The following is a 12959-nucleotide window of genomic DNA, read 5'->3' as shown; positions in this document are numbered from 1 at the left end:
TTGTAGGCATGATGCTCATTACAACGTTAACATTGAAAGTATACTGCAAGAAAGGAGGTTTGAGGTGTGAAAAAATAAGTTAGACGCTTTACTCATTCTGCCTTACTTTCGTTCACCTAAAACCTCATACCTGTTTCGGAAAGTGTACAAAATGAAAGAAAACTGCAAAGGTGATATATCCGATGGAGGACCTACATATGTGAAGACCGGAAAAAGAGTCAAATAAGTGAATACACGTGTTTTCCTCGACAAATCTGGTTGCTGCTACACCAGGATATCCGTCAACGGAAAAAGAACTAAAAAAGTGCTTACAAAGTATTCAAGAATAAAAAAACGATTTTTAGCAATAGAAAACATTCATTTTACTAAGCTATACGCCGTTTTTGGCACTGTCAGTATCCGGGTGCTGATAACATAGCTGCAGCTGCATTGGCTTCCTGCTTTGCTGCTCAGGAAAACAAAATTGAAATGAGTAAGTACGTGAATTCCATAGTATACTGTGGAAACCTGACTAGCTCTGGGAAGTGAAATGATTTTTTCCGCTCACAATTCTGGAAAGGGCGAACACCCCGATATTCGACAGGGTCATCGCTACTCAGAGCCACCGGAAGTGCGCCGAACTTTTGTTTCACTTGTTCTTCTTGCCCAAACCATTGCAATGGCGGCAGCATAAGCGGCAGACTACTGGTTCTGTCTTTCATGCCACCTGCTCTGGATTCACAGCAGTCAAGATGAACGCCCTTTTCCTCGCCTTCGTCATTATCGCCGCCGGTTCGCTAACAGCCGTGATCGAGGCCAAGTGCCCGGAGCCTACAGGTAGCTCTGACTGTGTCCACATCCAGTGCAAAGCTGAAGAATGCGAAGCCCAGGGTCTGGAGTGCTGCCCTAAGCCCTGCGGCGGTACCTGGTGCGTCAAAGGTAAAGACGGCCTCTACTAATAAAGCATGGCTTCTATGTAGGTTATTTCTTACCTCAACATGTTTGGGAAAAGAATTCCATTAACCTGTTACTGCTTCGAGGTACAGCTACTAGGGAGTAGCCCATAAAAGCAGCAGCTGAGTTTTGCCGCACGTTGTTAGCGTGTAGAATGCTAACTTCCCGGTGGCCTTCTTAGTGTGCGCTCTCTGAAAGGTCACGTACAATACAATTATTTTCTCTATCACTGCTTTAATCTTGCTGTTGTTGAGTCTCGTTTAACATGTACCTGCAAATGAAGATTATAATTCTACTGGTGATTGTGACTGCTAACACTGACCTCAGTAACTTTATTTTTTTGCTGCTCGCTCTTTTTCTGAAATCAAAAATGACTGAGTGTGCACACATATCTTAAAAACTTCGTCGCTCACAGCAAAAAAAAAGAAGAAAGATCACTCGTGAGAAACTGCGTCGCGAGAATTTCAGCTTTGAGAAGAGCACTGGCCAAAATACAATATGGACTTACATGGGACGAAAGTTACAACTACCGCGGTTCACTCCCAATGAAGTTCAGTAATAGAACACAAGCGTTGTTTTTCGACTTCTCAACAGTTTTTAAAGTGTCATTTTCTTTATCGTCCTCGATTTTCTGCACGCAGGAGTGTAAGCGGCAGCCATGTGTCCTGATTCCTGCCCGGTAACGCCTGCTGTGCGCCACGTCTCCTACGGATCCTACGGATCCTACTTGTGGCATGACATGTGAAGAGTGGAAAAGGGCGCAGAAAGAAGCGAAGTTCTGTACTACTGGCACACAATAAAGAGTGTAGACACTGGATTTCTCGTGTATCGTTCCTTTTTTTTTTCTCAACTGGGCGTAAAGTCGACGTGGCGGTTTTGCGTTCCATATTACGACGAGAAAGAAGTGCGACATGGTGTCGGATTTTAGCCACCTAACCGATGACTGGGGAATATTAACTGGCAAAACAAAAATAAAATAATCTCAGTTGTCTCGGCAAGTTGGAAAAATATTAGACTTCTCTCTATGTCGGCTAGTTAGTAGAGGTGTGCGAATAGTACTTTTTCCAAACCGAATCGAATACGAAAAGCGCAGCTTCGCTTCAGAATCGAATACGAATATTGTAGCTAAAACCGAATCGAATATTAGTACCAATACTCGCTGCTGGTGCGAGTATTAGTAAAGACCGATTCGTCCGAAACATTAAATTTGTGGCAATTCGTTTGTAGGGTGCCTTATGTTTAAAAGCAATGAAGTTACAGCTATAGGTGCTAAAAGACGCAGCGCTCATCTGAACTAACGGGTCGCAGCACGAAATCCCTACTACATTGAGTCTAAAACCATCAGGTTATATAAATAGTAAAACTGCCATTCGCTTCATTTGGTTAAAGGCGCTTTTAATAAGCGTTTCATCCCAGAAAAGCTGAGCACCAGGTAGGAGGAAGCTTTGCACCCATTGCACAACCGGTGGGTACCCGACGGCACTCGAACCGCAGCGCAGGAAATGGGACTGCTAGCAGCTTCTTATGAGCCATGGTTTCCAAGATCGAGCTTCAAGACAAGATCTTCCTGAGCCCTGTCGTGTTGTCCAGTCATGAAGGCGATGTAGAAGCATTATGAACTCGACCGCACAAATGGACCTCGCCGCGGCGCTCTGTCCCAGTTTTCGCGGAAGGATCATCCGTGGCGTCGGTGCAGGCCGTTTCGTGAAATAAAAATACGGCGGGCCTTTTTAGAAGCTCCTGCCATTATTCGAAAATACTTGAAAAGTTAAGTACACAGCACCCGTACGGGCGTTGAAGCGTCAATCCCCCTTTGGTTTTTTTTAACATCTTTAGTGAGTGTATTTTTTCACAGGTCTGAATGCATTCAAGAGCACGCTTCAGATATCCGCAATGCTGTGATATAGTTGCATCATCCTTTAAGTGTTGTTTAGGTTTAGTTTTATGGGGGTTAACGTCCCAAAGCGACTCTGGCTATGAGAGACGACGTAGTGAAGGGCTTCGGAAATTTCGACCACCTGGGGTTCTTTAACGTGCACTGACATCGCGCAGTACAAGGGCCTCTACAAATTTAGCCTCCATCGAAATTCGACAGCCGCGGCCGGGATAGAACCCGCGTCTTTCGGGCCAGCAGCGGAGCGCCGTAACCACTCAGCCACCGCGGCGGCTCTTTATGTGTTGTGTCAGTGAACTCTAAAATGCGATACTTATCCCCCTCAGGGCGGTTCTTGTACAGAACGTTTGCCTAATTGTCACTGTGACATTGTTCTTTTTCGGTGTATCATGTATGTTCTGTGTACTTTGCCATGCGCACGTGAGAAATATTGAGTGATAAATTTGGCCAGAAATAATTTTTTGCTTTTTGACGTGAAATTTGGGAACTTAATTGAGGGTTCGATGGAAACCCGTCTGGCGAAGGACATCCACCATATCCAGAAACGAACATTCGCCAAAGACATATAAGGACAACGTAAAAGCATTACGTTTCGGCACTGCTACGGGTGCCTTGTTCAGAACAGGATGAAAAACGTGATGGGCTGCTGCTTATGTAGGAAAAATGTTACTTATCGTGCGGATGTATATCTAGGATAGATTGCCCCGTGGCCTGTTAATCGCTTGGCTTGTCATTTGTATGTGAAGCGATTTCTTGAGCAGGCGAGTAGATAAAGATTTTTCTTCCTCAAGTATGCACGCGGTATCCCAGTCAATCAAGTGGCCCGTGTTTTGCTGGTGTTCGGCGAGAGCGTTGGAAGTCACTTTTTTTTCTGACGTCACGCTGGCGTTCTTTTAAACGTCTCTTGAAGTGCCCTGTTTCGCCTATATAGGCTGCGCCGCATCCTTTGCATGAAATTTTGTAAACTACCCCCTGGTACCTTGTCTTTTCAAGCGGCTCCTTTACTCGTACCAGATGGTTTCTGAGCTTGCTGGAGGGGACATGGGAAACTTGGATATCGTAGTCAACCAATATCCGGCATAACGTCTCGCTGACATAGAGGGCATATGGGACGGCTGCACGTGTTTTCTTTTTGGCTGCTCTTGCTTCGGCTGGAGGGGCCGCAGCTTGTCGTTCTTGTGACTAGTACTTGACGTGGGTATCCGTTCTTTGTCAGTTCCTTTCTTATGCGGCGGACTTAACGAGTTCTCTTGCATGGGCTTGAACAAATCGTGAATGCCTGATTGTAATGCTCCGCGGCAATTGAGCGTTTCTGCCCTATTGGGTGCGCAGAAAGAAAATTCAGGTACTTCCCTTTGTGGGTAGGCTTCCTGTACACGCTCGTCGTGATGCCGTTCGCTGTTCACTCGATGAGGACGTCGAGGAAAGGGAGGCGCCCATTTTTCCCTTCTTCCCAATTTGGGAACTGCTTCATTTTACCTTGGCAACGCAATTAACACTGGGTAAATAAAGACAGAAATCTATATACTACTCGTGACAGAAACCTCTGCCTTAATAAAAATGCAAGACAAAGTTCACAAGGAATGCACGGCTTCATAATTTTTTATGCTAATATATTCAGCCTGTGTACTGGTGCATAATGGAAATATGACGCTGATTTAAGAGCAGAGGGTTCGACTACTCTTTATTACGTACTATATTATCCGCAATGTCAGAAGGCAGAGTAAATATTAGCGTCAGCAAACTGCACGTTAACGGCAAGAGAACTCTTTAACGAAATTACCACCTGTTACTGAAGTTTGCGGGCAACCATAATCATGAGTAGTCTAGCATGAGCTCATCAATTCTTTAGATATGAATTCGTGCTCAGAAGTACCCACACGGCGAGTATTATGCTGGGCTTACAAGAAATGGCTTAGCCATAAGCAAGTGCTGCACTCTGTTAACGAGCATAGTAAGCTGCAATAAGCCCCAACTGTGCGTCTGTGTCCTGTACACTTCTGTATTCACGCTCCTGTAGACAATAGTCTGTTAAATCTCGCTACCCTCATATGATTTCCCATTGTATTGAAGGCAGGCCAACTAACAGAACAGTTACACGGAAGGCTTTTGTAACCAGAGCTATCATAACAATAATTCATCACCTTTCCATGTTCAGAAATAACGCTGGGCTGTAAATGTAGGAGCAGAAAGATTGTAATACCTGAAATGATGGTTAATATTTGGTCAAGCTGGCCTACCATTCTCCATGAAGTTCCTGCCGAATATGTTTTTAGAAATTTTATCCTCTGCATTTCTCCTTCTGTATGCACTCTTGTTGGTCCCATCTTTTGTGCTCAGACAGCATCACACTTACAAAGTTTTCGATAGTCGTCTTCCGTTCTTGAAATGTGGCCGAAATCAGCTGCGCACCAGTCATCAATCAGTAAGCTATGTTCAGCCATCACTACATCTGAAACAGGACCCAATTTTTCAGGAATCCTGCTATGCTCAAAAATGGCTTCGTCTGAAGCACGAGTGCCATAACCTTGAGTGATGTGAGCTATGACACCACCTTATTCTACTTTCGCCATGTACTTGCATGGGAATCCTTTCCTTCACATATAATACTAACCAACATCCACACAATTCAAGCAGTCTGGCTTCGAGACTGAATTCTTTTGCAGACAATGCAGTGAACAACTGCACAAACATCAATGAATTGGCGAAAATGCATCGGCAAGATATCTGCAAGTTGTCTTCTTTGAGGACAGGGACAACACAGATGACAGTATTTTGGAGAGAATTGTAGTTTTTTGCTTTTTTACCCCAGTGAAAGTTGTCAAGAAACTGGCAGACATAACCTTCAGTAATGTGTTCGAAATGTTATTGCACTTTAACAGTGTCAGCGCTATCCACTCATCAGCTGTGAGGTGACTTTCCATGCACTTGTTGAATGTGCTGATAACACTGAACGAGATGGTTGAACATTTCCATGAATCTCAGCCGTGGGCCAGGCATGAAGAGGAGGCTAGACGAATCCTTGATCTTTAGGAGACCTCCTAGAGTGAAAAAGCTATTGTTTTTCTTGTAGTAAATAAACTTTATTCCTCTTCCTGTGAAAGGCTTATCATATTCATCGATTAACGCGTCCAAAAACCTGTTCATGAATGGCCTGACCGAACTTGCACCGCTCTCGCATTTAATGCGTGACAGCTGGAGGCCATCTGAGTGAGCTCGTTCACAATCTGCTCCCCTTAACTTGCGTATTTAGTCAGACTCGACAGCTCATTGTTTTCGCCATCAAAATGATACGGAAATTGAAAGCCATGCAAGTGGCAGATCCTGTTAGCGTTGGTTGTGCATCCACAATGGTGAATATGCAATCTTTCAATTTTCTTACGGCAGAACCACACATGGCATTGTAGGCAGGGGGCTACATGCCATCTCTTCAAGAGAATGTGACGAGCTCCCCACACAGCCTGACGGGTCGTTAGTAGACTGGCCCGCATTGAAGGTGGGCAGAAGAGGATGTCACATGAATTCTGCCATGTAGAAAAATGACACCCTTGGGACCGAAATACATAGCAAAGGTACATTTTATTGAGGTTTTGGTGAATGTTGCTTTGTCACCTGTAGAGAAAGGTTCTGACAGTGCTCAGTAGTTTTTGTTATGACATTAAATCAGTTATCAGAAGAAAACTTTATGCTTACCGAGAATGAAGAAGTCGTCCCGAGTGAAATCCCTTAAACAAACGAAACAGTCGTGGCCACTTCTTTAGAGTGCTTTAAATAAGTGCTTGTGACCGATAATGCTCTCCTGGGCCCGTCGTCTGCTCCTCTCGGGAAACGATTCACCCTGTGGTATTTCTCGCGACAGGACACACAAAATTAAACGCAGCGGAACTTTTTCAATGTTCTATTTTTCATTCTGTGACCTTCACGCGGCGGCATCATGAGGAGTCGAGAACAGAGATGTCATTTTAGAGCGCACGAATTATAGAAACGTAACGCACGCTACTGCGGTCATCCCGGTTCGGAGGTTTCTCGGTAGGCCGCTAGGTGCGATGAATGATTTGTGTGTGTTTAATAGCGGCAGGCGTATTCCTTCAAACACGAGCTGTTTAGTCCTATATTCCATTTCACTAATAGATGCCATCCTTCCTTCCATCTACACTCTCCTCAATTTCCTGTCTTCTTCCCGAAAGGCCACCTTTAGACGACCACCAAGAGTAGACCACTTGTCGTAGCCTTTGCTTCTTCATACTTCAACCTACCAGTGGAAACGGCCAAGCACGGAAAGGAGGAACACTACACTCCCAAAACGTTTTGAGTCACACTACGGGAACTATGCCTGCCGAGCACTGCCATCAACTGAAGTATCGCGCACCACTCTCCTTCCATCTTTCTCTCTCAAGTTCACTTCCCCACGCAGAGTAGTATGCCAGCGATTTTTTAAATGTCGGCTAAATTCTCTGCTTTTTCATTAAAGGTTTCCTCTTTCTCTCTTTCCATGAGACGTAAGAGAGAGGTCCATTTCTGCGATGGCTGTAAGAAAGGATTACTCTGATGCGGCGTCAAGCATTATATTGGAAAGTTATCTACAACATATTCGAGTATATCCTGTTGAAGATTTAAAACATGAAATTATTTTTAATGTGCGCAGCTAACTTAGTTCACCGAAACTTATAGGAGGCTTTGTGATTTGATCACTATGTATAAAATTTCGGCCGGTTTCGCGCTCTTAATAAATACAAATTTTTTCCTCAAGTAATAGCCCGGTGGTGGTGGTACCAGTTTCCTCAAGTAATAGCCCGGTGGTGGTGGTACCAGTGCGCGTAAGCAATTTACACAAGACCGGAAAGGCAGGGAACTTAATCGCACAATGCCCGGCTGACTACCCTACGCGGAAGAGGAAGACGAAGAGAGCAGACGCGAAGATAGCCATGTTTTAAGAGGAAGAAGAAGAAGAAGATAGCAGGAAAGGTAAACAAGAAGTGAGCAGGAAAGGTAAATAAGAAAAAGAAACTTCGATTGGTAGTATTTAGTGTTCCCATCTTATTATTCGGTCTGCAAAGACGTAGGACGGCCTGACTGCGAAAAACGGCTTTCCTAGTGGACAAAGATTGAGGTACAGGGCTCAGGCTCTCGGCTTTCGATAGGGGACGTGATTTCATTAGGCGCAATGTTACCTCCTGACATGCTCGCTGACAAAGCGGATGTAGTGACGGAATAGGTGGGTAATTGTTTATTTGCGCCTATAATGAGCAGTTGTGGGAGCGTCTACCATAGCAATCAGATAAGCGTTTGAGGCGGCATTCGCAGCCACAGGCGACATAACGGAGTTGCATCATTGCAAGAGAGGTCGTGCAATAGCGGGAGTTGCATTAAGGGGAAGAAGTTGCGCATGTGGCGCTCCGAACTTCATGGAGTATTCCATGAAGGCATCGTCGTTTCTTGGGCTAGCACACAAATCTGCATTGTCAGTGGAATGCAGGTATTTAGCGCATTCTCGTAGGGCGATCGAGCAGAACTTTCAGCTAGTATGCGTGAGAACGTCACAAAGGGCATATTGTAGATATCAGGGCAAAGGCATATTGTAGATACCAGGGCAAAGCATTGCCAAAAATTACTGCTATATGGGTACGCGTGTTCGAAAAGAAGAGCAGCCTGCGTGCAAATGGCGCAGCGAAATACACTTATTCTGAAATTAATAAAGCAGAGGAGGTAATCAAAAATTGTAGAAAAGATGATCATTGCAGTCGCAGAATCAATCCAAGTCTTCACACTAAAAGGCAGATAATCACTTGTACAAGCAATCTGTATGTTTAGTAGTGTAAGTCCTTCTGTGCATCATTTCTACCAACTCCAAACCCGAATGGAACAATTTTCCTGTCAATATCGTCATGTGCTCAACAAACTTCTGCAGAAGTCAAACCATTGTGAATAAAACATTACACGGAAATGTTTTCTCTTCTTTCTTATTTATTTATTTATTTATGCGTGTTGGCACAAGTGTCTTTTTTCTGTGTGTGGTATTAAACCTACACGTTCACTTTATGTGTACTGCGATAACCTTCTGTTCTGGGCCCATTGAGCAATGCTCCATTAAGGGCCCTTACGGGTAAATAAATTCTGCTGGTAATGACGATGTAGAGCATATGAACTTTAGCACAAGCTAACCTAAAATGTTCAGGTAGATTGGCTGTTGTCAACTTGTGTTACGAATGGTTGGTGTTTCACTGGCAGAGGAAAGCCTACCGGGCTTGCCCGATGAGAGTTTTATTGTAGGGAGATGTTCGGCTGCTCGCGAATGAGGCATACGCCAGCAGTGGAACGACGCAGTGCGTTTCTTCGCATCACAAACGCACATTAGTGTTTCGAATATCTTAAAACTTGATCCGCACCATCTAAAGTACACAAATCACATCACGTTACATGTAAGATATAGAAACGGATGTCGCCTTTTCCCTTAGAGTGTCACACTACTTTGATTCTTTTACTGTTCTGCTGTAGTCTATGCCGTACAGCAATCGGCAAAGGGAAACACTCTCTGAAGTAGCCGTACGCACTCCAAGGATATATTGAAATTAACATTAAAACGTGTTTCTAAAAGAAGGACTTTGAAGCATTTCGCTTGCGGCTGTCCGCATTTCCGTAGCTTATTATGATCGGCAATCTGATAATCTAGGTTTCCCACGTAATCACCCAAAAACGCGCACAGAACTGCCACTGCACAAAAATCTTAAAAATAACAGCATTGGCGAAACAATAACCACGTCATAACTTCGGTCGCTCTAATTAGAGTTAGCCACCACAGGAGCATCTGCAGCGTGCAGACGTTGGTGAGTGGCGACACCACGGTTCCTGAGCATCCGCAGGGGCATCCCGGCAAAAGGATGATGGCGAAAAGTGTGCCACCACGCACCCGAGCACCCGTGCTTAGCTGTGCATGGTATCGCCGTGTCCGGGGAAAAGGGGAGTATTTGGACCTTTGCGGCTCCTCGGCGGAAGCAACACTTCACTTCGGGCCCAGGTTCCCGTATACGGCACCTATGGCCTTACCCGACCGGGAGAAATTGGCAGTCACATTTTCCAGTCCTCCCCTTAATCTTTCACTTTCCTATCTTCTTTTTCGCAACTTTCCTGCCTCCTCCTTACTTCTTGGTTTTTCCTTTTTTTTTCCTGGTAGCTCAGGTTAAACTTTTGTGATGAACTACCCTGAGCTTCCTCATATTGGGTTATAGTTGGGGTGTACAGCTGGCGTGGGGACGACTTGCTTTCAAGTTCCTGTCCTGCCCCCTCGTAGTGCTCCTTGGTGTGCGGCTGGCACGGTGGCTGAACAATACACATATTTCATAGCTCCCTCTTCCCAACAAAACGATCGCCTTAAAAAAAAAAAGCGCGGGCCGATGTGACAGACCAGTACCTCCAGAAATCCAAAGAAACTTTTCCGAAATTCCACGTCCGGCATAGTGAAGACGAAGAACAAGCTGCCAAAATGATATCCCCATTCTTTGTAGCTAAGATCCGGACCGAAGCCTTGGGCACGGGTTACAAGCTTTAAAAAAATGCCTAATGATGATTTTCTACTAGAGCTTAAAGACAGTGCCCAACATTCGAAGCTATCCAAATTAGCTTCAATCCGGGAATCCCCAGTATTCATAACTGCACATATACCTTTAAACGCCATCCGGGGTGTCATCTCTCAAGCCGACTTCCTGCGACTCACTGAACAAGACATGCTGGAACGTCTCAAAGAACAAAATGGCATTAATGTCTACCGCATCGCAACAAGAAAGAAAACAAAGACATACTAACAACGCAACTTGTCCTTACATTCAATTCAAGTGCATTCCCCGAAGCAATACAAGTTTGCTATTTGAAAACAAATCTAAATTTCGAACCCGCGACCCTGTTACAACTACCAGCGATACGACCATGGCTCACAGAACTGCCGCGGCAGCAACACATGCACAAAAGGCGTTTCACATGAGCACGTTTCAGAGAACTGTGGAGAAGCACCGTGTTGCGCAAACTGTGAAGGCGATCACGCCAGTTATTCAAGGTCTTGCCCAGCATGGGAAACCAAAAAAGAAATCATTACTCTCAAAACAAAGAAAAACATTTCACTCACAGAAGCACGTAAAAGACTTTCAAACACCACTGGCATGTTCTCCATTAATGCAAACATTTGGCGGTGGTTTAGCTCTGGTTAAACCTGGAGTGACGCGATAGCTGCAGCTGGCCGAGTGGAACTTGCTCAGTTGAATTGCAAAGTCAGCCTTTCGCCGCTCCGTTTCGCTTGATGTTCCTGCTTCATCTTCGTCCCACTTGACATGGCGCATGCGCACAGCTGTTGCAGCTCGGTTTTGGCCGGCGCGCCTCTCCGCTGGCAGCAGCAACTGCTCCGCACCACGTGGTTGGTTACGCGGTTTGTCACGTGCCACTGCCACGCTGACGGCTCGAAATCCTACCGTAATGTAGCTATCGTTACAAAACAAAATTCGCCGATGTGGTGCGACGGGGCGGGGCGCCACACACCAGGCATCGGCACTTGCCCAGGTCACACACAGTGAGCCTGCTGCAGGGCCATCTGCCCCCTCCCTCCACCCCCCACCCCGGCAGATGCGGCGAAGGCCGCCCCGCCACCTCTATAAAAGGGCCAGCCAACCCTAGAGCCTGCAGCCCAACAAAAGACTTCCCCCCATTGGGGGAGGTTTCCATCTCGCGTACCCGTGGCTTCTTCGCGAAACTCGAGCGCCTCCAACGAGGCGATGGACAGAGCCCTAAATAGGCTCTCCAAGGGTGTTGCTAATATAGTACAGAGTGGTATTGCAACTCTCGAAGTGAAACTTAAAACTACACATGTAGCTTTTGCAGTCACCGTTCTATATTTCAAAGCAATTACAGTATGTTCTATATACCTTGAGCCACACAACTGTTACAGTACATGATCTAGAAGCACTTTTTAAAGAACTACCAGAGCTATATCTGGTCGTTGGAGATTTAATGCCCATCTGACTTTTGGGGAGGTGAACTGATCTCCACTAGAGGTCGTATTCTAGAGGATTTGATTCTGTCCGATAATGTCTGATTGCTAAATACAGGGAAGCCCACATACTGCTCTCCAAGCTCTGAAAAAATGAGCTGCACAAACTTGTATTTGATTTCACCCTGTGTTTATTCATTTTAAATGGGACATTCTGAATAACCCCTTTGGAAGCGAACGCCTGCCAGTAATAATTAACTTGCCGTCACCACCATCAAACATTCCAAATAAACTACGTTGTAGGAAGCTCCACGTAGCTTACTAAGAGCTGATTCGGGAGAAAGCCTCTCTATAAAAAATATTTGCGGACCACCTCAGTGTTAATGAACTGAATGAAGTGTTTACAGCCTGCATCCTCAGTGCGGCACGCTTAATTATCCCTTAGTCGTCGGGAGTGATTCGACAGAACCACAGGGTGTGGTACAACAAAAAAATGTAAAGTAGAAAAAAAGGAGCAGAATACAGCCTGGGGAATTTTTCGCAGGTACTTGACGAACGAGAGTCATAAACTTTAAAAAGGGGAGATGTAATGCACAGCATATTCGTCGCAATTCCGAAAAAGATTCCTGGAAAAGTTACATATCACTCACGTACAGCTCAATAACATCAAAAAAAAATTTGACAGCAAGTTTGTAAATTAAATGGAAACTTCCCCCTTTCATAATTCTTTTTTTTACAGCCCCTGATAAACAAACAAATATAGCGCAAAAAGCAGGCATCCTGGCTGAACATTTCTCTAGTGTTTCCAGTTCCGCACAATACACAAAATCATTTCTAAAGCACAAAAAGACAGCTGATAAAAATATACTTCTGACAAGTGGTTGCACAAATGAACTACTGAATAGATGACTTACAATCCAAGAAATAAACAGTTTCATTTACCGCCAAACGGATTGCTTCAGACCCTGATGAAATACATTACGAACTGCTGGCACATCTTTCTGAGCCATCTGTAGAAGCACTTTTAAAATTCTTGAACAAAACTTGCACATTAGCAAAAATTCCGCAAGCATGAAAAAAAGCCGATGTAGTGCCATTCCTTAAACCTCGAAAGCAGCGAACGTCCCCTGCAAGTTATAGACGAGTAGCTTTTACCACTTG

The 12959-nt window shown here is 44.9% G+C and overlaps 1 protein-coding gene across 1 annotated transcript; it reads left to right on the top strand.

Moving 5' to 3' along the window:
- Positions 1 to 638: 638 nt before the first annotated feature.
- LOC144094964 (uncharacterized) lies at positions 639 to 1744 on the top strand. The gene is made up of 2 exons (XM_077628824.1): positions 639 to 918; positions 1575 to 1744. Exons 1-2 carry the CDS (start codon positions 732 to 734, stop codon positions 1580 to 1582), a joined length of 195 nt encoding a protein of 64 aa, XP_077484950.1. The 5' UTR covers positions 639 to 731; the 3' UTR covers positions 1583 to 1744.
- The last annotated feature ends 11215 nt before the right edge of the window (positions 1745 to 12959 follow it).

The sequence above is a fragment of the Amblyomma americanum genome, chromosome 6 (assembly GCF_052857255.1).
Source record: "Amblyomma americanum isolate KBUSLIRL-KWMA chromosome 6, ASM5285725v1, whole genome shotgun sequence".
NCBI lineage: Eukaryota > Metazoa > Arthropoda > Arachnida > Ixodida > Ixodidae > Amblyomma > Amblyomma americanum.
Note: the sequence above shows the minus strand (reverse complement) of the source record. Positions and strands in the feature narration are given on the sequence as shown.